This window comes from Caloenas nicobarica, chromosome 5 (assembly GCF_036013445.1).
Source record: "Caloenas nicobarica isolate bCalNic1 chromosome 5, bCalNic1.hap1, whole genome shotgun sequence".
Lineage (NCBI taxonomy): Eukaryota > Metazoa > Chordata > Aves > Columbiformes > Columbidae > Caloenas > Caloenas nicobarica.
Window position 1 is genome coordinate 38,872,939 of NC_088249.1, and position 26,451 is coordinate 38,899,389.

General features: G+C 39.9%; 2 protein-coding genes across 6 annotated transcripts in view; one reads left to right on the forward strand and one right to left on the reverse strand.

Annotated features, from left to right (window-relative positions):
* Nucleotides 1-31: 31 nt before the first annotated feature.
* On the reverse strand, nt 32-22,601 carry TMEM62 (transmembrane protein 62). Of its 2 annotated transcripts, XR_010606266.1 has the most exons (15): nt 22,312-22,541; nt 19,039-19,150; nt 17,781-17,918; nt 16,616-16,661; nt 13,510-13,651; nt 11,300-11,424; nt 11,034-11,156; nt 10,026-10,181; nt 8,376-8,535; nt 6,555-6,668; nt 5,528-5,612; nt 3,865-3,969; nt 2,880-2,998; nt 1,618-2,044; nt 32-1,247 (listed from the first exon to the last, which is right to left on the reverse strand). XR_010606266.1 is itself a non-coding variant. In XM_065635501.1 (14 exons), exons 1-14 carry the CDS (start codon nt 22,468-22,470, stop codon nt 1,718-1,720), a joined length of 1,911 nt encoding a protein of 636 aa, XP_065491573.1. In that variant the 5' UTR covers nt 22,471-22,601; the 3' UTR covers nt 32-1,717. The 2 variants fall into 2 exon arrangements, 1 of the variants encoding a protein (XP_065491573.1); XM_065635501.1 differs by having other exon boundaries at nt 32-2,044; nt 22,312-22,601.
* A 3,506-nt stretch (nt 22,602-26,107) lies between these two features.
* Nucleotides 26,108-26,451, forward strand: part of UBR1 (ubiquitin protein ligase E3 component n-recognin 1) — a 72,791-nt gene continuing 72,447 nt past the window's right edge. For all 4 annotated transcript variants that reach the window (XM_065635014.1, XM_065635018.1, XM_065635017.1 and 1 more), the window contains exon 1: nt 26,108-26,271. In XM_065635014.1, the coding sequence (XP_065491086.1) occupies nt 26,191-26,271 (81 nt within the window). In that variant the 5' untranslated portion in view covers nt 26,108-26,190. The remainder of the gene's footprint in view (nt 26,272-26,451) is intronic.

The window sequence follows — 26,451 nt, forward strand, 5'->3', positions numbered from 1 at the left end:
CCATGGAGCCAAGAAGTAAATATTTGACAGATTTTAAGTCCATTGACATGTGATTACATCGAGATTTTATTACATTGCAATCAACCGCTACCACCACAACCAAAAAAGTCTCATTTCAGAACAGGGTCTTGTCACAGGGTATAGACATGGAGTATTTTATTGCCACTTCTTATGCTCCCTGATCACATATAAGTAATTTGTGAAAAGTCAGGGGTTTTTTTTTCAGTCGTATTTCTCACAAGTAAATTTTGTGCCCTGCCTCTTTGATTTTCTAACAGCTTTGCAAAACAAACTTATGTAGCAAGAAAAGACATTCTGTATTTTCTTAACAGTGTATTTAACTTATACAAATGAGAGCAGTTACTCTCTTTTTCTTATTGTAAATCATTGAAGAACAGGAATTAAGGAATGGGAAAACTGTCATCTTTTAGAAATAACAAAAAGTCTTAATTGTAATAAATATTTTCTTCCAATTTGATTTATTTTCCTGTGTGTTCTACTGCAGTCACTGCTGGTCTTTGTCTAAGGTGCCATAAATAAGTTACCCCTCCTTTTTCTTGAGGAGCCATAAATAAGTTACTGTAAAATTACCTAAAGTATTTTAAATGTTCCACTCACAGCAGTCTTGCGAAGCAGGCCAGTGTTCTCCTTACTTTATAGATAAAGGCACCTCAGCTCTCTTGGCTCTGGATCATTACATGCTTCATAAGTGTAACTGTTATATCGTTTTTAAACTTAGAAAAAGTGAAACTAAATAAATTTTCCTAGGTCACTCTGGTGCGTTTGACTGAGACCCAGAAATGCAGCCCTGACCCCCTTGCTTACAGGATTCCTTTGGGCTCTCCCATCCTGAGGACATTGTCGCCATTCTTTGCTTTAAAGCTGAACTCTGACTACAGCTGGGAATCCCAGCAACACTCATCATTCACTGGCCTTTCACTGGTCAAGTGTGGGAAAACTGGCAGCCTCAGCAGTGGAAAACAAAACTACTTCCTCCCAGAGAGAGAGCATGTTAATTAGCCATTTGACAAGATCAATAGGTCATGGCTCAGGTAAACATAAACACAAATACACATATACACACCTAACAGCCTATAAACTGCTCATATATAGCACTGTGCACTGACAAAGTCTATAAGCGTAGGACTCTTACTGTGAAGGCCACCACAGCACCTTTGCAATAACCATCACTTCATAAAGACAACTGGCAGAGTCTTGTAGTTAGTCTTGTTACAATAGCTGTAAATCTTGAAATAAAAAACAAAGTTAAGCACAAATCTCAGAGCTCATTATCAAGATCTATGCTCATTTTCCCCAGCATTATAAAAATCAATAATCTAATGAATTAGAAGTATTTTTCCATTCATGGTAGTAATGAGCAAACATTTCCATTTGTGATCCATACAGACATACCTATCTTCTGTATTACAAAACCCCCATTATAGAAATTATTATACCATTTACTGTATACTGTATTAATGTATAACTGTGTTATATAACATGTATTATACAGTATACTGCATAAGTATAATGCAATAGAAGTATATAATACATATAGTAATACATTTATGATTTAATACAGCTCTGTAGCAATGCGCGTGCAGCTTCAGATCTTACCAGCTAATGGTTGGGCTGTATGGAATTCCAGCATCCCAAAACTATGGATTGTGCCTTCACAGTTTGTAAGTCAAAGAACTTTGAATACTTATATTGTACTTCAGAAGCTCTGAGAGTTTTTCATTTCTACTCTGTAAGTTCTGAGCGCAGATGATTTCAGTGTCCAGGTTTTATAAATCAGAGCGGAGGCCAGCACCACCAGCCACGTTCTCATTGGGGAGAGGAAGAAAGCCAAGGTCCCATAGGTTCGCTGCAGGAAATAGCAGGAATAGACCTGCCAGGCCAGGAGGAGGGTCATTGCCAGGTGAACAAGCACAGCTGTGAGGCGTCGGACGTGACGGATGTGAGAACGGAAGCTGTGACCCTGGCATCGCTGCAAGAGGCACCAGCATAGATAGGCCATTAAGGGCAGGTTGAAAAACAACATCTGAAAACAAGAGCAGAGAAAAACAAGATGATGAGCAAGGCAGGTGTTCTGGGTAACATGCCTGAGGGCACAGAGCACATAAAACCGTCCTGTTCTAAGTACTGAGTACAATTCCCAGAGCTGGAACCTCAGGATGTAACTCCAAGACTGCAGCTGACAGAGCTGAGGCTGCCTGTGCCGCAGCCCCAGGTCGAGCATTCCTACCCACTCCTTTGCAGTGAGAGGCACTGACATGCATCTGACCTTTCTTGGAGCTGGCTCAGGGAGTCTCACTTGGCAAAATACTAGCACAGGAAGAAAGGAAGGTCCTTATGGCTGTTTAGCTCTCTGACCCAGCCCAGTGCAGTGTCAGACAAGCGTTAGCACTGGTATAACAGAGGGACCATAAAGGAGGCAACACTAGCTTGGGTCTGGTTTACATGCCAAGGAACCACTCCTTCTCTTTCAGACTAAGGGCAGCTGGGAAAACCAGAGGGCAGCCACGTCAGACTACTGGGAGAACTGCACTTGGGGAGTGACACCTACTGATCTGAAAGGTTATTTAGAAAAAAATTAGAGTGGTAAATCTGTAGAGATGGCTTCTAATCTAGACATCCAGGGAGTCCAAAGCAACATCAAACAGAGGAAAAGAGAAGTTTGAGAAAATAATGCACAACCTTCCTTTTGGTCCTTTAAATTTGTAGAAAGGTAAGAAAGAGCTGTTGTAGTCAGGCATGGCCACTAATCTTCTCTATCCTTCTAAGAATCCTTTCTTTATAAAATTATTACCAAAAAAATCAGGAAAAAGGTCCCAGAAGAAAGCAGTTTGTCAGCCTTAATTTTTGTAAGTATGTACCTGTAAAATGCCAACCGCAAATGTCAGACTGCCCTGTAAGAAGGAACCACCGACGAACACCCCAAAGGAAAAACAGGCCCCCACGTGGCCATCTATCAGTTCACCTACAAACCACGGTCCTGAAAGAGAGGAAACCAAACATACAGCACCATCAGACAATACAATCTAGACATGGCCCTTTTGCACATTGCTCTTTGTACTGCCAAGCACAAAGTGCTTAACGGGAAAATAACTTCTCTGTTGCTGGTCTATAGTAATAAGCCTAATGTTTTCATCTTCAACAAACAGCAATCTGACGAATGTTCCTGATGTGAAGATACCATGGTAGACCAATGAGCTGTGGCATGCAATGAAAAGATGGTCTCATCTCTGTGACAATTTTCAAAACCACACATAATGTTTTCCACATCAGAGAAGCAAAAAGATAGATCCTTTCAAATGCTGTCCTTTTCCCAGAATTACAGTAAGAAAAATGAAAGACATGGTCATAAACAATTCCAGCACAGCTCAGCTTAGAAATGAAAACGGGCAGGCTGCACTATGTTGTGCATACTACACTGACTGCCAAGGAAGCAACTATTTCAGCAACATCGCATCAGTGGAGAAATAAGCTAAAATTCATAGCATCAGAGCCGAAATGTCTTAGTGACATGTCATGTGCAATGTACCTTCAATATACTCATTTTACACCAAGGTACAACGAGATCTTATTCAAAGAATACGTGAAAACCAAATTAAATTTTAAAATACTCACCTTGCTTTCAGACTAATTTAATAATTTAAGTGTTTAATTAATTCTAAAGCTTCTAAGTTGGGCTCTTACAAACAAATCTTCAGTCTCTTTGAACATTAACTTTTCAAGTTCCACATAGATTTTGTAACTTAAGTAGATTCTCCAAGATGTTAGAAGTCTCATTTTTTATCAGGATCTGATGTGTCATTTAAAAACACTAATTTATGTTCTCTAGTACTCTAGGTTACTTACCCAGAACAGTGTATAAATTCAGAACCAGAATGGAGTAATAAAAGGTGTTTGTTTTACTGAAGACATGAAGGGAATACGAGGTCAGAGTAAGTAATCCTGGCTTTTCTAAACAGAGACAAAATATAAGAAAAATACACTTGATTCAGGTTGCAACACACACATATATATGTATATATATAATATACTGGTCTTTCTGAAACAAATCTGTACATTATTTACTCATTCTATTAAACAAGAAATATAAAAATAATATTTGGTGTGTCTACAGAACAAACACAAGGGAATTCATTTCTGCTATTACTGTGATAACTGAAAGTAAGGCACCAATAAATATAACAGTCTATGTTAAAAACAGCAGAAGAAGCTGCCCTTCTAAACAAGTATACTTACTGTAAGTAAATAGAACTGAATGACCATTCTATACCCAGAAAATTAAGTTAGCTAGAATGAAAAACATGGAGAAAGTTCATACTAAGTGAAAAGTAAGAGATTCAAAACAGTAATTGTGCAACCCCAAAAAGGCAGGTCAGCATGGACTAGATTAACTGGATTTTCTTTGATTAAATCTACTTGGTGAGATCTGATAGCAACTCAGATAAAATGAAGGCTAGGTGTTAAAGTGGCAGCATTCTGACAAGCGTGTGATGTTGGCAAAAAAGAGCAATATTAATTTTCTAACTGAAGCAGACAATTCATAGATTGAGATCGAGAGAGCCTTCCTATAAAAGTTGGTTTTTAGAGTTTCACCTATTATGTGGCTGCCGTTCTCACAAAACATTAAATCCCCAGAGGACAAATTTGACCTTTGGAAATCAACAGCTCTAACAAATTTGTTCACTAATTTGTAAAACATTTGTCATAGTCTACAGGGACCTTGCTGATCACAGAGTGCTAGCTCTTTTCATTTTTAGTTGCTGAGTTCCAAAACAGGCCACTGAAAATCTCTTCTTCTATGTAAGCAGTTGCTGTAGCATGCTACGTGATTATGACTATAAAGGAAGGGACATACACTGACATGAATAGGAAGGGAGGCGGCTTCCAGAAAAATCTCATTAGTAAGGTGTGGTTCAAACAATTGTTTAAAGAATAAACACCAAGAGCTTAACAGTATTAGTTTTAATTTACCAGATTCATCACAAACAAAATATCAAGTTATGACAAAACTGATCTTAATATTATTTTGAGAATGACCTAAGCCTGTTCATGTTCTTTGCAAAGATTAACAAAAATTATTTTTGTAGACGGAAATCTGTTTCTCCACTCAAGTGACAAAGAATTCTGTGCCAGCTGTAGTGAAACAAGCACACATACAGAACTATGCATTGGACTCTTCAGTGAGAAAATTAAAATGAAACCTTTAGACTTCAATTAATTGGATTTTTGTTTAAACAAAGACACCTGATCAAGTTTTTAGTTTTTAATTTACTTTACTTGATATATTGGAGGTTTTCTGGGTCCCCTTAAAAGTAAACCAGCAGCTTCTGAGAAGCCAATCAAACCCCACAGTACTAGATGCAAAATGCATATGGTGATGAACAGCACAATTACTTAGATACTGTTAGCATACAGATAAATAGTAAAAAAAAAAAAAAAAACCAACAAATAAACCAAACCAACAAAAACCCAAACCAAACCAAACCCACAGACAAACATTGGCTCATACCTTTGAGCGCTGGCTTTTGGAGGTATCTGAAAATAACAAGCAAGGCGACCTGAATCAGCACAATCAGTCCAAAGAGCACACGAGCCTGAAAACAGAGTTTTAATTCTAAGCCAGCCCTGGAGCAGTAGCTGCCTTTGAGGATGCCTTATGGACATCGATAGGATGATACGAAGATTTCTAACTAAAACACATATTCAAAGCTTGACGGTGTAATTGAACTGAAGAGTCAAAATAAACTTAAGAGTTTCTAAGTTATTTGACTTGTATCTTACTGACTTGAATTCAGCTGGATGGCTGAAAGTGATAGACCTGAATCTTTCCAAAACAAGGTGTATAAAACACATCTATTGAAACAGTGTAAACACACTTCCTATGGAAAACATTTTCTGAGAGCTGTACTGAATAGAACTGCAGTTCAAGACATTGTGGAGAATATCGGTTACTGATTAACAAGACTAACATAATAATTTTGAGCCAATCATGATACTATCTACTATCTACAGTCACGTGGACTGTCCTATGTTGTTCTATAAGTGCACCTAAACTATTATGACATGCCTTCTTTGCATGTACTGAGCTGTAACGCTTCTGGATATGACCTGGAACTGGGAATTTTGCCTTCTTTTTCACTAGAGCAAGCTATAATGCCAGCAGCTGCTGTGAGACTTTTTCCAGCATTCCTGCCAGGACACATATTGCAACAGATCACAGTGAAGTTTTCTTTCTGCTACCTCCAGTAGCTTCTTTTCCATTTCTTGCTTGCACAATATGTGTGTATACCTGTGCCCAAAAATGGACAGTTGTGACTAAACTCATGAAGTCAACTGTTTGCATGAACCACTGCCGCACACTCACGTTTGAAGCGTGCAATTTGAGAAAGGAAACTCGAACTCTTTGTGAAATTCCAATGGAGTCATATCTGGAAAAAGCAAAATGCATTCAAGCCTATGAGGAACTAGGAAAATGCCTCCTGCAGTCTCCAGGGAAACCAACACGGAATGACAGCTGTTTTGCTGAAAGTACTTACTAGAACATAGTGGTCAGTAAGAAGAATAACAGATTGCAAAAAGCCAAATCTAAGAGAGAGGTTTTCTTCCATAGCAAATTTATGACCCCGGGTGCTAATTCTTCCCGCAGCATCCTAGATTGATATAAAAGAAGAGAGCAATTAGATACCAGTAGTGCACAAAATATCTAATTAAAGTTGCTAATTATCATTGCAGCTTTTCTGGAAAGATCCAATTGATGCATGCATGTCTAGCATAATGCTGCATTAAATACTTTTACCTACAAAAGATTACTTACTGACAATTTCATAGTTTCAGGTAAACTGGTGATTGCAAGTTCATAATCTGAAAGTGCTGCATATGAAGCAGATCCTGGCAGAGATTCAGCACCTTGTGGAAGACAGTGACTATTTATTTGCCACCATCACCACTTGTTTTCTGAAAGCTCAATTCTAGATAATAGATCATCTTAAAATAGTTTGAAGCTTTGTTGTGCGTCTTTTCTGGCATATTTGATAGAAATTGATATTGATAAACAGTAACACTGCTACATGTGTTCATTTGATATTTCTGCATGTGTAACACTGGCACCTTATCTTCCAGTACATAATAAATGGTTTATTTATAGTAAAGGATTCAGTATGTTTAATGTGATTACAGACAAGACAGTATTTGGACAATCCTAGAAACTATATACAGCAGACAAGACAGTATTTGGACAATCCTAGAAACTATATACAGCAATTGTAGTATTCATATTTTCTCCAGGTACCTAACTCAAATTAATTCTTCATCCTCCTCACTTATCCAAAACTATTCAGTTACTAGATGTAATAGTGATTTATGACTGGAGGGGAAAGGAAATTAATTTTTTAAAAACCCCATTCTGTTATCCGATAACAAGCATGTATTTGCAAACAAACTACTGCTATGCAGCCCTGTATAACCCTCTTCAAATGTTACTCAGTTTTGTGCATATGCTTTCATCATCATCACAAAAAACCAAAACCAAAAACCAAACCACTTATGAAACACAGCTCTCCCAAGTAAAGAATCACAGAAATCAGTAACAAGCGAGGGGGTAGAACACTGGCCGCACAGAAAGGCCATTAAAAAAAAAAGCAGTATCATTCTTGTCCCGTGAGAAATAATGCCTAGCTGGGTTCCAGCAAGCAGGACAAAGCTAGCTTTCCCGTTACTATTGTGCAAATGTGCAGAATGTTAGAACAGTCTGATCGAGTTCTTTGAAGGTCACTTGAAAGTACAAAAATGAAACATAGTACTAAGAACAGAAGCATTAACTGAAAAACATTTTTTTCACCCAGTAATCTAAGATCAGTTAGGTCTGACATTCTGGGAAACAGAAACTGTATTCACTGTCAGCCTGTAAGAGATCATGAAAGGAGCTTCAATTATAATCAAAGACAGCATTCCAATCTTCCAGCTCTAGCTCCTTTGCCTTCTGAACTAACATGATGCTACTTCCTATTTCTTTAAGCACAATTATTTTTGTTACAGGACAACCTTAAAAGTTGTTGCCTGTTACTCAAAATAATTTATTTTTGACCAATTACTTGCTCTTCTGTCATGTCCTATTATGTTTCTCATGAAAAATAATAATCCTTTCTTTTGTCCAGATGCTTATGAATGTTTTAGTGCTCAGCAGTCAGCATTTTTTTCATTTAATAAATCCTTTGGGTTTTGTAATCAGACAAATATGAAAGGAAGTCTGTTCGTCTGTCATCATGTATTTTGTCCTTAGTTATGTAGATACAGAAGGGTGATGGAGCAGATGTGACAACATAAAAATTCAGTACAAAGAATGCCAACAGGTACTTTACCTGGACAGTCACATCTATGTGATGGAACCCTTCACTGTAGTTTTGCGGACTCCACCTCAGCACATAGAGAGGGCCAGACACCTGATGTGCATTCCCCAAGTGAGCTCCATCTATATAGACTTTGACGGAGATAATGGCAGAAGGAGAGAAGGCCAGAATTCTAAGGAGTAAATAAACAACAAAATAAACAGATTTGTTACAGGACTTGCAGATTGTCATTACTTCCTGAAGAGAAGTCCCTAAAGATTACACTACCTTGTACTTAAGACTTAGAAATTAAACCGGTGAAATATCTATAGGCTAATAGTAAGGTGGTAGCTCTTTCCTACAGTTAAAACCAGAAGTTTTGTATGGCATTGTACAAAAGAATAGGAGAGAAAACTGGTTTGTGGAACAGATGAAAAAGTGGCAGAAATCCTCCTGTCTTGGCAGAAATCATCTTAGAACTCTTGCTGTCAAAACATTTGCTAATGCAAGTGGGATGCATCCTCCTGCACACATGCAAACACAGAATCAATACTTGTAGATATCTTCATTAAAAATTGTCAGTCTCTCTCTCTAAAGTCCTTTGTTGTTGGGTGTGGTTGGTTTTTTTTTTCTCTTGTTGTTGACTTTTTCTTTTTTTCTTTTTTTTACTTTTTGCTAGTCAGAATATACCTTTCAGTCTTTGAAACTGCATTTATGGGAAATGGAGTGGAACGCAAGACTGGTATTACAGATGTGAGACACCAATAGATGCAGTATCACTTGGCAGTGCTTGTATTCAGAGAAATCTTAATAGTAATACTAATACAGACTCAATATATTGCACACAGAATTTCTTTCATTTCTGGTAACACAAAAGGCATTCCAGAGCATGTTTCAATCAAATAAGGGAGTCTCATATAGTTATGGTGAACAATTATGCCTGTTCATATATTTAATATAATCATAAGAATGTTCACATAGGGTTCTCAATAGGAAACTGGAAAGTAGGTAGACTTAGTAGGACACTGCTTCCTAACTGAAAAGTATGACAAACTTCTTTTGATTGGAATTCTGGGCATGCAATATACCCATATATTTAATGCATATTGGTCTAACAGCAAATATAAGATGTTGGAAAGAGCACAGAAATTTTACATACAAATAAAAAAAATAGAAAAGGTAGAAATGGAAAGATGGAGAGATTTAAAACAAATATGAAAATTGGCAGAGGCTGAAGATGTTTTATAGATGCAGGATGTATGGAAACACAAGAGGCTAAGTCTGAAGCGAATAGAGAAAACACTTAGAAAAATACATGGACGAAATCCTGACATCAGCAGAAGCAATGTGAACATGTGAGATTAATAACATGGATTACATGGTAATCTATAGCAGTTTTGGTTACATAAAAAAGTTCAATTGAAAAAAAGTTCAGGGAAATAACTGCATAAATAAAACAAATATGAATTACTACTATATAATCTCATTTTATCACAGATATGACACAAAGCAATCTCTCAGGAACAATATTCCAGAGAAAACTGACTTCTGAGAACAGTGGACACATGCATCTAAAGAAAAAGGTTTTTTGTATGTACATATAAATATAGATGTACATTACAACCAAGATGCCAGCTTTTAAAATATAGTTAAATATTGTGAAATTTAGAGATTACAGGGTACCTGATATGAGTGGAATGAAGAATTTTCACTAGTGGTTCATGAGCAGAACTGCTGTAAAGGAAGGATTTGGGATTGGTGATGAGAACTACAGGCCATTCTTCAAAGTTAAGATCTACGAAGCTAAAGAGGTCATGATCAAATGCAAGGATCCGGTACCTATAATGAAAGGGAAAAAAAATTGTTGATACTAACTACTGCATGCACAGCTGATCTCCATGCTTCCCAAGTTCCTAGAGATAACTTGTTTGTTTTATTTTCCATTTATTCTCCTCTGTAGTTGATCCTGTATTAACCAACTCCACTATATTAACTGTACAGCTGGTTACCTCTGATCAGGTTCATTGATTATAAATCACTGAAGCACCACTCAAAATTCCAAATGCCAAGAATTATTGAATTTTGTGGATGAATCAGATAGATTAACATTATGTTAAATAATTCAAATACCATGTACATTACTACAGTGTCTGGGTAGGTACTCTAGTATGGACAAAGGCTCCAGTGCACTCTCTTCCTGTATGCATACAAGTATCTTTCTTAGGATTACTGCAGAATAAAAGCTAGTATGCTACTACACATTCCACATAGCATCGGACACTTTTGATATGCTGCTAAGGTAACATTTCTCAAGTAGACTACTTTTGTCTCTAAAATTCTAACAACTGGTGCAGAGTATGGGTATTTTGAAGTAGTGATGCTGAATTTTATTATAATACAATTTGTCTACTTTGAAGTGTAAATGCATACTAACTGGATGTTTAGATGTCCTTCTCTTAATTTCTGAATATCAAGAATGAACAAAAAAATTACTTAATTTACTAGCACATTGTTGGCGTAGGGAAAAAAATCCCAGACCTACACATAGACACATTTTTCAAAAGCATTAACAGTAATAACCCGTCAAGCAGATCTAATGCTTCTTTCAAATTGTCCAAACAGCATGAAAAGGAGTCACAGTATAATCATGTAGGCTCCATATAATAATTTGCTGACATAGTGTTTCCTTACCTCCTATTATCCATCCAGTCTCCCAGTTCGAGTTCCAGAGTACCACCACGGTGTTGACTGTGCAAAACTGGCATCAGCCCACCCAGTGTATGGAGATGTCCACACAAATAGGCTGTGGCAGAACTAAGACAAGAACATAAGAATTGTGATTATTTGGGTGGGAAGGAAATAGCACTGCAGAAAACCTGAAAAATGACAGGCAAGTATGTGAGGAGAGGTGAGAAATGTACTTCAGACTGAAATCACACAGGTAAAAAAGATCTTACCTCATTAACGTTCGTATTCCTGGGGCTGGGGAGATGATCACTGAGGTGGGAAAATGGCCAAACCAGATAGTATGATTGCTGTGCAAACTTTCTGTTGCCATCACCGACAGCTCTTTCATTTGATTCTGAAACAGGCAGGTGTATGAAAGACAAACAAGCAACCAAACAAACCTGTTTAACATTCAGGCTATTTGGAAAGAATAGCAAACAGAAACCACAAAGAAACTAATGAAGAATGCAATTCATCCTTTTTTCTTTTTTTTTTTTCTTCAGAGAATACTCTCAGTTGCTTTAGGGACCAGTGCATGGACAAACCGTACCACCAGACGTATCCCTAAAATCCACTGTTGGAAAAACAAAGTGGAAACAAGACACTCAACTCCTTCCTTGCAACTGAATACAAGAAAAGTGCAATATAAAGAAATATTTTGATAAACAAGATTTCTATCCTTTCTACTGCTTATTTATACAGTCAGAGGACACACTTGAGTTGATTTTATAAACACCTTTGTCTTACAATTATCATCCCTACTGTCTCTTGAGTTGCTAGATGGCCTTTAATAGGCATGTCAAACTACAGAAACTGTGCACCCTTTGCTTCAGTCATTTAACTGGATGAACTATGATGCTGAATCTTGAAAATATTACTCAGCCATTGCTCTTAAAGTTAAGCAAAAGTAACACTATACACAGCAGGTAAATTTTCTCTCCTTTACATGTTTGACTTCCAATATGAAATCAACCACTTACTGTCCAGAGAGACTCAAACATCTCAAAGTCTAACAGAGGAGGCAGGAAAACTAAAATCAGAAAAGAACACAAATCCATTCTTTCACCATTTTGCGGATCATCCTTTAGGGTAACCCAGAGAACCACCAATATATTTTTTTTCCCTCCTGCCTGAAAATAAACTCTGAAGGGCATGAATAAACGAAACAGAAATAAAGTTATATTAAAAAAGAATGGATTCAGTATACCACTCTGGGCTAATGTAAAGGGCTTGTTAAGTGAGATTATATTTCCTTCACCTTTATGAATTTGGGCTTTAAGAATATTTTTACCTAAGCTGTGCAATCAAATCACTGATATGAATCTAATTTATTTTTCAAATTCTTGGCAGAGGTTTAATTCTTAATAAAGTTACAGGTGTCTAACTTTACCTTCAGTTTTGTGTAAAAATCTGCAAATGATGCTCTCTGGATTCCTGCTGCTGGGTAATTAGCAAGCAAATGCTTGACTTACTGCAGCCAAGGACAGGAGCTCTAGACTCAACTGCATTTCTTAGCTCCTTGAGAGTTTGTCTGCAAATCTACTGCACACACTTTGGTTTACAGTAAACAATGAGAACAGTACTTGGCAATCCTACATCAGCTTTCATCTAAGCACCATCAAGCACTTTACAAACATTTGATTAAATGTCAAGCCTCCTTTAGACAAGACTAGAGGGAGGACATTTTACTTCTCATTGAGGCTGTTATCACAGGCAAAATATGACACCAGTTTACCAAAACACAGTAATTCTTTGCCAACGCTTCTTTCAGAAGAGTATCTCAAGAACAATAGCATATCAACAAACTACAGAGAAAAATCAAAGGGAAGTAAAATGTTATCTAAGATGATATGTGATTTAAACATTGGGATTAATGTTATTTTTTCAAAAAAATACCAAGTAATTTTTATGGTCTCAGAAGACCAGACCTAACATTCATAAATGACACATTCCGTTATAGCATTATCTTTCACATTATTCCATTGGTAAGTGCAACTCTCTCATCAGTAATATCAATGAAAAAAAAGCAGCTAACAAAACAAAAAGGACTGAAATTAGAAAGTTTGGGTTTTTGTGGCTTTGGTTTTTTGTGTTTTGGTTTTTTTTTCTTTAAACTTTACAGTATATAAGGAAATTATCACTCAAGTCTAGCTAAATGCTAAGAAACTACCGACAGTGACCTTAAAATGTCTAATTTGACATTTTTGTACTGGATTATTTTAAGAGAGAAAACACAGATACTCTAATGTTAAGTGACACATTCGTTTTTCTAAATAAATGTCCCACCTGCATAATAACTTAAAAATGTAAAGACTCTTTTAGATGAGCACAAATCTTTCAGATAACTCTTCTTTATAAAAACCAAACAAACCAACCCCACAAACAAACCACTACAGAAGTCAAACAGCCAGCAAAATGGAATGCAAAACTTATTAAATACCATGTTTAAAATTCCAAAGAAATTAAAGGGTCTCTTAGGGCCTGGGCTGAGTGTGGCATCCACGCAGATGAATGAATAGTTCCCAAAAGGGGTGGTGTGGATGTAATGGAAAGAGCCATCTTTACGCCAGGCGGAGTATTTCCTGCCAAAATAAAATAGCAATATTGCTGTTAGGAAAGCTTGCAGCAATGGCAAAGATGACCTGCATAGTATAAGTACAAGATTTCCCGCATTCCTGTTATTGCAGTAAAGTCTTGTCTTGAAATCGATGGCACTGAAAAGTCTGTACTTCAAAGAAAACCCATAACATGGGTCATATGTTAAGGCAAGCAGCAGGTTAGCATACAAACATATAAAAAAGTGTTAGCAGAAATACATTTTCCCTGAGCAACATGGTACTTTTTAATGCATAAAGGATAGGCTGACAGCATAAACAACGCAAAACCAATAGGCAAGATGACAGAACAGCAGGATCTTACACCACTCTTAATAAAAGGAGATCTGCAAAGGAAAATAATGTCTTTATTGTTGGCATCTGAAAGAATTTTTCAAAAAGTTTTTTTTTCTTTTTTATCTAGAAATATCAGAGATATCCAGTCCTTTAACTAAAATGATCATGAGTAAATCTGAGATTAACTTATTTGGTTTAACTGGGGGGAATGTTTTTTGTTTTCTTTTGGGGTTTTGGTTTGGTTTTTTGTGTGTCGTTGCTTTTTTTTTTAAACTCCCTGCATGATATGTGGAAGCTAAAACATCCCTGAGTTTAGATGAATATAGTTTGAACTCAACCATCCAGAAAGCAGTTCATATCACTATTGCTCCACCAATCAGAATCAACAATAAAATTGCCAGAAAGGTTGACCTGAAGAGAATAAAAGCCGATATATAAAAAACAAGCTTCAGATACAAATCAATACTTCCATAAAGACCCTTTCACGATGTTTATTTTTTGAAGTTAATGTTACCTTTATGAATATCATGAACTTCAGTAAGAAAATAGGAAGCTCAGTATCATAATCCTAAAATTTCTGCCTCTAGTCCCAGTTAGCATATCTGTAACAGTTGAATCATCCTCTGCTCATGCTATGGACATAAAACAGGAACCCATGTTTTTGTGTAAAAATATTATTGTATTTCAATACAACTGCTGCCTTCTTTCATTTTAATACATAATGAACACCAGAATGTGATGTTGAATAAGTGTTTTTCCCTAGCCTCTATTTTTATATCCACAAGCTGCAGTGCTCTAAGATGTACATCAATGAATGAATTACTTGTTCAGGAATCACATAAAGGAAAGCAGACATCATCTTACTGTCACTCATACAAAAAACTACCCAAAACAAAAAAAACTCAACCCAACCAACCAAAAACCCCCATAAAAACAAAACAAAAAACCACAAAACAAATCAAACACAACCAAAAACATTGTCCTTTTGACTGTTTCACTTCCGAGGGCAGAAGAAAAGGCTTCATTTCACTCTGCCATCTCCTTTCTTCGTAGAGTGTAGCACATCTGCTAAAAATTTTCTTAATCTTCATACTTTGTTAATGCATCAGATTAACAAAATTGTCCCTATAAAGACAGTTCTGCCTTTAGCGATGTTTAATAGTTTTTGCAGACTCTTTATGCCTTTCTTCAGCCTTAGAAAGTATGACAGATTTCATTAAAGTTTCTTTATTTTGCTATGATGACAGGCTATAGTAAAGCAAAAACCATTATGAGAACACATTTGTTTAGCAAGAGACTGTCAATTAATAAGCAAAGAGTTTTTCACCTGATGCAGAATTTCACTCAGAAATTATTAGGTTGGCTAAATTACTTTAAATGTTCGCCCTAATCCTTTCCAACCCCTTTTGCTAACAGTGCATCTTCACTGTGGACTACAAGCAGGTGGTCCATCCATCTTTCCAAACAGCAAGCTTGTCCAGGCCAAACAACAATTCAGGGATGATCTGGCAAATTCACTAGTGCTACATCTTCCCATGCGTGTCACCAAGACCTCTGATAGCAGCATTAAGCTAGAGTGGAAGATTGATACTAGACTGTCATGTAGCCACATCTGTGGCAAAAGGTACAGGGATGTGCACTGCACTAGCACATCCAAAAGCCTTGTTAGCACCATACATTCATCCCTCCATCATAAATCCACATGTGAATTGCATGTTCTCCTGCAAATGCAGCTGCTGTAGGATCTATCCCACAGAATTCATGGAAAAACATATCTGCTCCTGCTGGGCCATAGGGAACTGAAGCAAACTGAACTATCAGATGTTTAATCTGTGTTCTTATTGCAAAGTGGATGGCTTAAGAGCCTGAATTAAAATAGAATTTAGATTTCCAAGTCCTCCTCGAGTTCCAAAGAGTCAAAGCTGAAAGTACCACCAAAATTATGAGACAAGATTTTGTGTTCAGATGTGAAGGGCAGAAGAAACTGAGAAGTTAAACACGAGTTACAACTGAGGCTACCATCGCAATGTACAAGCAAAAGAGCCAGCTGAAGAGAGGAAAGTTTCCTCACCTATCTTCACATTTAAATCTCAAGTGTATTCCTCAAGAACATTTGTCCACCCATCATCATCATCTGCCTTTTTTTTCTCTACTTTGAGTTTTCTAAAATGACTCAGATGCGAAGAAATGGCTCAGATAAAATTCGGGTCCATCTGACATGACGGGCACTTTTGGACATGCAGAAAGAACATGAAAAAGGGAAGTTTTCTCTTGCTTTCCTTTTCTTTTTCCATCTACTTTGAGGACAAGCATTCTTTGGGAACACTGGTTTTACAGAAATAGGTCACACACTGTTCTGAGGAAACTGAACACTTAATGGACAGACCACCTCCTAGACGCAGGCAGAATTACAATATACTCAATTACAAAGCAGAGAGGAATAAGAGATAAGAAGTCTGTGCAAAGAATTCTGTATTTTCACAATCTACTCCACTCTATTAACTGGCACTGGAAAAGAGAGGGAGAATAGCAAATATGATCCCAGACTACAGGAAAGTCAGTGAAAAGGCATATATATGTGATAGCTGAAAACAGAATATTGTTTATTGAGTTTGACCTTAAATATAATGGCATCTGTATGGTAAATAAAAGTACCTGTAATAATTCTGAGCACTATCCAGGTGTGGAATGTTGAATGAATCTGTAAAGGAGAGAAAAAGGAAATGAAGAAGCCTTCAGATCAAATTGATTGTTGACCTCTGTATTTTATTTCCTAATGTTGAGATAAAGCCGTCTCAGCAGGTACTGAAGAGCTATTTTTTCAAAAATCCATATTTGACAAGCAGACTGTCTAACTGTGCAGAGAAGACATTATATACTTGATGCAGTTGACCCAAAAGTGGGAATAGTTTTCTCATTTAAGTTTCAATTCAAATATAAAATTGTTGTGGGAATGTAAACTGTTATTTAGTGGCTAAAACCTAACCATGTGTTTCAACTTTGGCCGTAAGGCTTTTCAGAAGTTTTCCGGATTGAGTGCATTTTCTATAACTAAGACCTAACTCATCCAAAGAAAATAAAGTAGCAATAGTATCAGCCAATAGCATGTGTAAAACAGACAGCGACCTGGGGAGGTTTGTACTGCAACTGGGGTCCAAGCCTCCATTAAGGCTGGTAACAGAAGCCTGATAGGGAAATGGGAGTAAAATGTCATATACAGACTGTATATGATAAAGTATACACTTTTTTTTTTTCCAGTGCTAGGCTTCCTAGTTTTGCCCTTCCTGTAATAGCCAGATTATATAGCCTACAAGGTTTTTAACTTGTGTTTGAATGCGTAGAATATAGCAACAACTTATGATGTGTACAAATTTCCATGAGTTCTTTCTATTAAAAAGAAAACAAATTTCATTTAATTGCTGAATATGCGATACTTTTTAACTTACCTGTGAGGGGAAGTCTGTGAAATGTAAATTGAAACAATTTCTTCAGTAGGGTAAGGTTACAGGTTGCCCTTCCATTAAATGATGGGGTATATAAACTAATGACCTGGAAACTAACATCTGAAGGTACCTTCTACCACTTGCCAGGCAAAAGCAATAAAAGAAGTCTCTTACTTCCACGGTACTAAAACTCCAGTAAGTGCCTGTAAACAAAGTGTGCCCTCAGTAGAGCAGACGCGTGGATGGCAAGCTCTTCTACTGACTCACAGCCACCACTAACATGCTAGTAAGTACTAACACTTTACCTCTATATTCTAACTTGCCTACACCAGCTCTGTAATCAGAGGAAAGGAAGAGATGTTTTATTTCCTTCTTACCGTGATTCCCTTTGATGTCTATCCACTTGGTTTTTTCCATGACCTTTGATCTCTTCAGGATTGACCGGTAAGTTTTCCATTCTGCTTCTACCTGCTCAGATCCCAGTTTATCTCTTGTTTTAGCATCTGTCAGGTCACCTGAAAGCATACAAAGGTGAGATATGACTAGAGGCCTACACAGTTCACACAAGTACTGTGACTAGGCAAGTACGCAATCCAGGCCTCCTAGTGTAAGTGGCTGCAGCCTCCTGTGTGCAATCGGGATGTTCCTGTTGTCTGGTCCAAGAGGTTGCTGTAAGTTAAGTGCCTTCCAATGCAGATGCAACAGCCTGTTCAAACATCTATCAAGCACGTCACTGCAGCACATTTACCAACGCCATGCCAAAGTAAAGAAAATTGTTATGCATTTATTATACCTGAAGATTCTAGTCTCAGAAGCTTTAACTTCACACCTTCTGTACCCCTCAAGCTCCAATTAAAGGTCAAACCATTCCCACTTCTGTTCATATAGTAAAGCTTCCTGACATTGCTAGTTAAAAGATTAATGGTAACTATTTCTGAACTCTTAACTTAAAAAGCAAGCAGCAGATAAGCAACTCTCTGTAGAAACAAAAGTTGAGGTCTAGCATTAAGATTCTAAAGCCTTGCATATAGTAATGGCTCAAAGACTTTCATTTGCTTGCCAAAACTTAATTTCAATAGCAATAGCAAGCTCTTGAACGAAATGGCAAGGCTTATTTCACCTGTCTTGGTATGATACGTTCAAATGGAAAGGAGCGATGAAATCTTATGTTAATTCACAGATTATTTTATTGCAAATGAGCAGGGATTGCTCTGAGACAGGAAATGGCTCTTAATGGCTACTCGGAGACATTGCTCACTTCTGTAATTTCAAATACAAAGAATGACATAGAATCACAACCAGGCGGACAAGAAGGAAGGTAGCTGCTAGCAAGGACTAAGGTGTAGTGACAAATATTGGGAAAACAAGAGTCATATTGCAAAATTATGTTTTTGTTACATATAATACACACAGAACTCACCGTCAAACTCAAGACATTGAACAAAATCTAATTCTCTTGAGTTTATAAGTTATTCTCTTCTGCTTCTAGCAGCCTATCTTCAGCTGCAATTCCATGTCCATTGCTTAAGATACCATATGGCTTTAAAGTTCTATTTTGAGATGCTAGAATTTTGCTTATTTGCTCTTCCTTTGACAGCACATTCAACAGGAAACTCACACTTTTGAATTGCTCACCTGTTGCTAGAACAAGTGCTGGCTGAATTATATCAATTGTTTCAGAACATAATTTTTCTAAGTCAGGAGCTCGTTTGGGATCCCGAAATCTACTGATATGAATATCTGATACCTGCAAAAGAGAAAAATGACACACTGTCCCAAGCAGAGGGTTATTGCTGCCCAGCTTGTTCTGCAAAGCCAAGTACATGCAACATAAGAGTGGTCATAGTGATTCATATCAGTATAAGGGATACCGGCAGAAACAGAAGTGGATGACCAGGGGAGAAAAAAGCAGAGCCAGTATATGATATTGCATCTCTAATCCCTAAAATCACATGTATATCAAGAAAATGTCCTTAAATCTAAGGGCATACAACAACATGGGGAAATACTTCGCTATCTACAGTAAGTTTTGATGGCTCTAAGCGGCCTGTTGACTTCCAAATTCTGTGAGCTTCTGGTACAATACAGTGGTCTTGCTGCAGGAGAGAATACTATGCACTTCTGAAAAGCAAGAATAGGTTAAAGTTACCTATGACTAGAAGCATACTGACAACTAATTTAGTACCTTGTGTGACATTTCCATTAGCTGGGTGGAAGGTTTTCTAACATTCTCCTCATGCATTTTAATGGAGCTGATGAGTGTGTTTAGGTCCCATTCCATGGGCCTTCATGAAGGCAAAGACTGCCCAATACGTGATGATACCACTTGTACATAACTGTAGAAGATCCTGATCATATCTGAGCAAAACAGTCAAAGCCCTCACATCAGAAGAGTCATATGGGGTGGGATGGGGAGAATAAGAAAAGTAAGATTATTATTATATTTTTTTTCTACATTGTGGCTTTTCTGGTCCGTCCAAAACAAATCTAGGGTGAATCCTTTCAACTCCACTTTCCATTCCACTTCAGTCAAACAATTAATAAATTATCCTCCTCAGTTTAGACAAATGGTATTTGATGCTCAGAAAATGGTGAGCACACGCTTATGACCATCTGATGATATCACTAACTGAGAAAGAAAAATATTAGTTTTTACATTCAGTTTAATACACTGGGTATTGTAAAGCTTTTTCCGGACATTGCCTGACATTGCCTGAATACAGTTTTTTAATTTAGTCATATCCTTAACTTCATTTTTATTGATATATTCAAGTTGGTATGAATCAAAGAGTACAGTAAAACTACCTTAATAAGTCTGATTTTCTACAGAGATCTTGCCACATTTTTCCTCTGCTACGATACTAGTTTAAGATTTACAAAACACTTTTCTTGTAAGTTCTAAGAGTTATAGTGTCCTGAGACTTCTGAGAACTGCAACTAAGTTCTTGTTATCACTAAAAGCCATGAAATATGAAAATCTTGGGAGTCAAGCTTCTCCTTATTTTTTATTTACTTGTTTTTGTTTTAAATTAACTTCAAAAGATGTCCCAATAAAAGGGAAGTCAGTGGACAAGGGGAAAAACTTGTAATGCTCTTATTTAGTTTCCCAAAATGTACGTAAAAAGCCCACTTCCTGCATTTCTTTTCTCTTTCCCCTCCCTCTGACCAATGAGGAAATTTAGCCTCTCTCACTGCATCATAGGCAGTAACTTTCGTCAAAATGTATTGGAAGAGACTTAGGGGTGAGAAGAAATCCCCATCCACATTCCTTATCCAGAGAAGATGTGGCTCAGAAAAGGCAGGCATTAATAAGGGAGCATTACAAGGCCTATAGCAACAGTAAAATGCATCCAGCTGGCAGAAAGAGAAAAATCATCTGTAAGCTTGTCGAATATTGAACTAGAGTGCCTTATAGGCACTGGGTAAGAAAGGAAGTTCTGCTATAAGAAAGATGAAAGAGCCATTAATACAAGATTACAGTACAAAGATTGCAATTTAGTTCAGTTTAAGAAGAGACAGTCCTGTGGACTGGGAGGAAAAACAAAGCAGGAATTCCTGGGGGAGGAACCCATCATCTTGAGATCTATCCAGTGACCTAGGCTAGACCTATGGAGTCACCAGGGAGCCTGAAGCCTGTTTCCCACAACATCATCAGACACAATGCTGGATTTAGTGCTCAATTAATTTCCAAGTCAGGTCAATGATAGAGCAACTGTTAAAGGGCATGTCTGAAAGAGAACATAACCACTTGAAATTAAAGCCAAGTCTAAAATTAGGTGTGCCCTAACCTATCCTTGGGAGAACTCCATTTGAAGTAACACAACCAGAGAGAACATGGCAATGGAGGTACGGAGCTGCATACACTGCTTATCAGCATAGCTCTGCAGCTGCTATATGCTGCTGTAGTTGACTCTCTTCAAGATAGCAACTCGAGATAGGGGCTTTATCTACATTAATTCAAGCATATCTCTCATCTTGAAATCTGTTCTGCAGTACAGATGAGCCTTAAGTCACCTAAGGAAAAATTACTGAAAAAAATTACTTCGAAAACACATAGCAATCGGAGAGAACACAAAGACTAATAATATGTCAGCCTGTGCACTCAGAGCACTGCCTGCAGCTAATACATTTAGCCAAAGTGTCCTCGAATTTGATCATAAAAGCAAAATAGTAAAAGCAGCCTATTTGTTAGAAGGAACTGCACGGCAACCCCTGTGACATCTCAGCCATTGATTACCTGCAAACCTGTGAACAGCTCGAGGTTAGTTATACGCTAAATGCTTCAGGAATGCTCTGGGGCCAAGGGTCAGAAAAGAGGCCACAGAAGCATCCGGATGTGACAGTTTCTTTCCAGGACTATGCCATTTGGATCTTACGTTCAGCCTGGAAACAAAGCTCTGTACATTTAACCTAATATACATCACTCTTACACCGGCCCAGCACCTTCTATAAAAATCTGTGTAACTATTTTCTCAGCCACGTAACTTTTGGAAGGGCAAAGGACAGGCAGAGCCTGCATTTCTCACTGGGATATTAGATAATAGCGTACAGGGTACTGATGCACTATATAGGCTAGTGTAATCATTAGCTGAGTTTTAGTTACCAGTTTCCACCACTCACACCTCATTTTGGGGGTAGCCTAGTGAGCTGGCCAAACACCTGCAACGTTGACTTGACTCGAGCCTCCGGGACAGCAGAGGGGGACAGCAGAGGGGGACAACTACCCGAGGCAGGCGCCGCAGCTCCCCACGGAGTGCGGCAGCCCCTCGCTCGGTGGGCTCGCACCGCCGCCTCCGCCGCTCCGGAGCCCCGAGAGGCGGGGGGCGGCCGTTCCCCAGCGCGGCGCCAACCGCCGCCGCTCGCACCGGCCTGCTGCTCGTCCCCGGCCCCTCCCCGGGCGCCACTCACCTGCACAACCCACAGCAGGTTGGCGGCCTCCGCGCCGGGCGCAGGCTGAGGGGCCCGCAGCCGCTGACCCACGGGCGGCGCCGCCCCCGAGGGTGCGTACCAATCCAGCAGCAGCGCCACGGCGGCCGCGGTCAGCAGCCCCGCAGCCAGCTTCAGCATCCCGCGCCGCGCCGCCACCGTGCGCCTGCCCCGGGCGGCAGCGCCGGCCGCAGCACTTCCGCGTCGCGGCCTACCGCCTGCCGCTCGGCCGGGGCTGGCCCGGAGGCCCGAAGCCGGCGGCAGCGGGGTGGGGGGCGCTCCCTTCTCTGGGCGCTGGGATCTGGCCGGGCTGCGGGATCCGCCCTCGCCCAGGCCGGGCGGCTCCGAGCGGCTCTAGGCCGCCCCCGTGCCCCGGGTCCCGAGCGTGCAGGCTGCACGGGGGACTGGAAATGCCCGAAAGGCTAAAACCGAACAAACCGGCGCGTTATTTGAAACGTGCGGGCTGCCCTGGTGCTTCAGCCATTCCGGTGATTGAGGAGGAAGTAGGTACTGTAAGGAGGCCTCCGGCTGGTTCTTCGGTCAAGGATGGTGGGGACAAAAAAAGATGTAAGGAGTGGTCAGTGTCTCGTCCCGCTTCCCTCCGTGTGCAGCATGTAAACACCTTTTTTTTTTTCTTATTTTCCTTTCAGTATTTATCATTCTACCTGCTCATAAATCGAAGTAATTGAGGGTTTTTTTCTTTTTTTTTTTTTTTTTTTTTTTTGCTCCTGACATACATAAAAAGTCTTTTTATGCCGTTTGGAATATATTTTTTAACATACACCATTTTAAAGCATACTATAACAACTGTACACTTTCAAAACTGGTATGTTATTCTTTGCTATCAACTCTCTGCTTTCCTAACTGCTGCCTGCAGTTGCTGTTGAGGTTTTTTTACTTACCATCTTAAGCATGAGGTTAGCTGAAAAAGTTTCTGTCACTTTACATCACTGTTTGCTTTGATATTTAATGCCGTATTCTCAAACAACTTTTCAGACTTAGAAGGTTTTAATCCAATATTGCTTAATTTTTATTATCTTGACTCTTCTCACATAATTTATCATAGGACAAAGAGAGATTTAATTTTTAGCATTGGTCAAGAAAACCATTTTTCAGATCAGTTTCGTTAATATATTCCATCCTTTTTCAGATGTTCTTGATGATTTGGCTACTCTTTCGTGGGACCGTTGTGGTTTAACAGCTAAACAGCACACAGTGGTTTGCTCATTCGCCTACCCCCCAAGTGGCATCGTGGAGAGAATCAGGGAAAAAAAGGTAGAACTTGAGGATTGAAATAAATACAGTTTAATAGGACACAAAAAGATACAAAATAATAATGATAACAGAATATACAAAACAACTGATACATAATGCAATTGCTCACCACCCACTGGCCGATGCCCAGCCTCTCCCCAGGCAGCAGCTCCCCCAGACAGCTTTCCACCCTCGTTTATATACTGAGCATGATGTCGTATGGTGTGGGATGTCCCTTTAGTCAGTTGGGGTCAGCTGTCTTGGCACAACCCTCTCCCAGCTTCTTGTGCATCCCCATCCTGCTCACTGGTGGAGCGGTGTGAGGAGCAGCAAAGGCCTTGACTCCATGCAAGCACTGCTCAGCAGTGACTGAAACATCAACATTATTTTCATCCTAAATCCAAAACACAGCACTATACCAGATACTAGGAAGAAAAGTAACTATACTCCTGCGAAAACCAGGACAGGGACTTAATGTATGTTCGCTTTGTTTTTCTCAGTTGCCTTCCATCTTGCTTGTCTGCTTCCTGCTTCCCCACAAACAACATCCCAAATAACTGCTTTTAAATCAACAGTTAGTAATCCCAGTAATCCTGAGGAGTTCTTGAAAACTAGGGTTTGCTCCATTTCTTTCTGGAGCTCTACCATTTTATTTTAGCTCTAGCATGGACAAGCTTCAGCTTTCAGGAGGAAAAATTTATAGGTTAAAATGGAAACAGATTTAATAGAATAACAATTAAAGAAAAGGTTGAACAATAATGTGAATATCATAAAATATATGAAGCAATACTTAGTGCGCTAGAGTGTGTGGTCCCAGCAATGAATGCCAGAGGGTGGACATTGCGAGCACAGCGAGTGCAGCAAAACGTGGGGATCACAGCAGGTGTAGGGAAGTTACGAGGATCAGGCAATGGGAGCAGGAACAAGACCCCTCATAGATGGTGGCCATCAAAGAAGAAGGGCCAACACCAGCAACTTCCTGCTTATATATGGAGTGTGACATTCATGGTATAGAATACTTCATTGATCAGCCTGGATGTCAGTCTAAGGTGCTGTCTTGTTATGTTCCCTCCCAGAGGCTATCTTGCACCTGCAGCTGGACAGCTGAAAAGTCCTTCATCCTCTTAGCAACAGCTAAGATATTGGTGACTTCCTACCTTCTTTTCATACTAAATCCCAAACACTGGAGAGCTACTGGAAGAAAAACATTAACTCTGTCCCAGCATGCTCTCTCATTATTCTCAAACTAAATCCAAAACAAAAGACTGTCCTAGCTAAGAAGAAAAGATTCTAACTGCATGGAAGATTACCTCCGTTTCAGCTAACTCAGCACAGGCTGAATGGCAAAATTCACTTTGCTTTTTTTTACGTATCATGCCTAAAGCTGTCTCAGTGACAATATCTACACAGTAATTTTACGTGACAGATTTTGATGAGGCAAATAAGTCTGGAGTGACTTTTTAAGATGAAGATGAGTGGTAGCTACAGAAGTGCTACAGTCAGATGTGCTGAAGACAGAAGAGACAAACTTTGAGAGTACCGGTGGCGAGGCACAATGAGAAAAATCTATTGAGTATACTTGAAAAGGTCACCTGCAAAGATTATCCCATCCATACTGATAACATGGAAGAGCTGCTTGGTGGCTTGAAGCAGCAGGACAATGGAAGGAGGTAGTTGTCTTCAAAACAGAGATATTAGTCATTGAATAGACAGTTTGTATGTATTTGTGCAAGGTCCAAAGTGATGTCTATTTGCCTCATTCCCCAGACCTAGAAAGCTACAAACACAGGGAATTGCGTAACTGTACTGTTTTGCAATGACCTGGAGAATTTTCAGCAGCACCTAGGCCAGGTCACATATCAGCCAATTTCCTAAATGCTCTCATCTGCCAGAGTAGCAAACACAGAGCACCCAGAACAGTTGTAGTATGCTGTAGCAAGGAGGTCTGGATGAAAAATATTGACCACGGAGACAGGCATGTGCCCAAAGCTACTGCTACTTCCTGTGCTTGTACAAAGTTCATAAAAATTTGCCTTTACTTAGCCCAAATGGAAGACTTATAAGTAGCATGAATCTGCATCAGTGCATGTGAAAATCAGCTAAGCTATTATCTGCTATTAATGCAGGGCCCTAAGTGAACACCCACACCGTGCAGTTTAACTGCCTGCAGAGCAACTTCATCCATGTAACTGCAGGCAGGATCAACACAAGCTTCGCTCGCCGGCAGTCCTGACAGATCCTGAGGAAGCGCTTTGCTCCCCAACCCCTCACAGCGCCCCTGAGCGGGCCGGCTGGGCCCAGGCGACCGCGTTCGCCTCGCCTCGCCGCACCTCTCGGCCTTCAACTGCCGGACGCCTCCCGCCCTCGGCCAGCAGCCTCCTCCTCCGCCTTGCCGCCCCCGAGACGGGACGCACGGGCGGCTGCGCCACCGACCGCTCCCCGGCCGCCCCTCAGCCCGCAACGACTCGCCGCCAGGGCGCATGCGCGCAGGGCGGGCCGCGCTGCGCTGGGGGCGGGCTGTGGACGCGACGCAGCGCAGCGGCCGGTGACGGCGGAGGCTCCTTCCGGGCGGTGGCGGCGTCGCCGGCCGCGTCCCTGGCTCTCAAGATGGCGGACGGAGGCACTGGAGGGCCCGGAGCAGGAGCAGCAGGCGGCTGGGTCCCTGTGCAGTCCCAGGAGCGAGCCATGGTGAGGCTGCAGCCCGGCGCCGCGGCGCGGTTCCCCCTGTCCCCGCTCGGGGGCAGCCTGTGCCTTACCCGCCCTGCGACCCCGCCGCTCGGTTGAGCTTTGCCGGCCGCGGAAGGGGCCCGCGCCCCCCCGCCCGTGGGGCGGCGCTGCGGAGGCCGCGTTCTCCGTGGCGGGGCTGCC

Coding starts and splice junctions, on each gene's coding strand:
- TMEM62 (XM_065635501.1), bottom strand. CDS start 22,470: ATGCTGAAGCTGGCTGCGGGGCTGCTGACCGCGGCCGCCGTGGCGCTG. Junction 11,157..11,299: donor GGAATACGAACGTTAATGAG/GTAAGATCTTTT, acceptor TTCTTGTCTTAG/TTCTGCCACAGCCTATTTGT. Junction 3,970..5,527: donor CCAAAAGCCAGCGCTCAAAG/GTATGAGCCAAT, acceptor GTCTCTGTTTAG/AAAAGCCAGGATTACTTACT.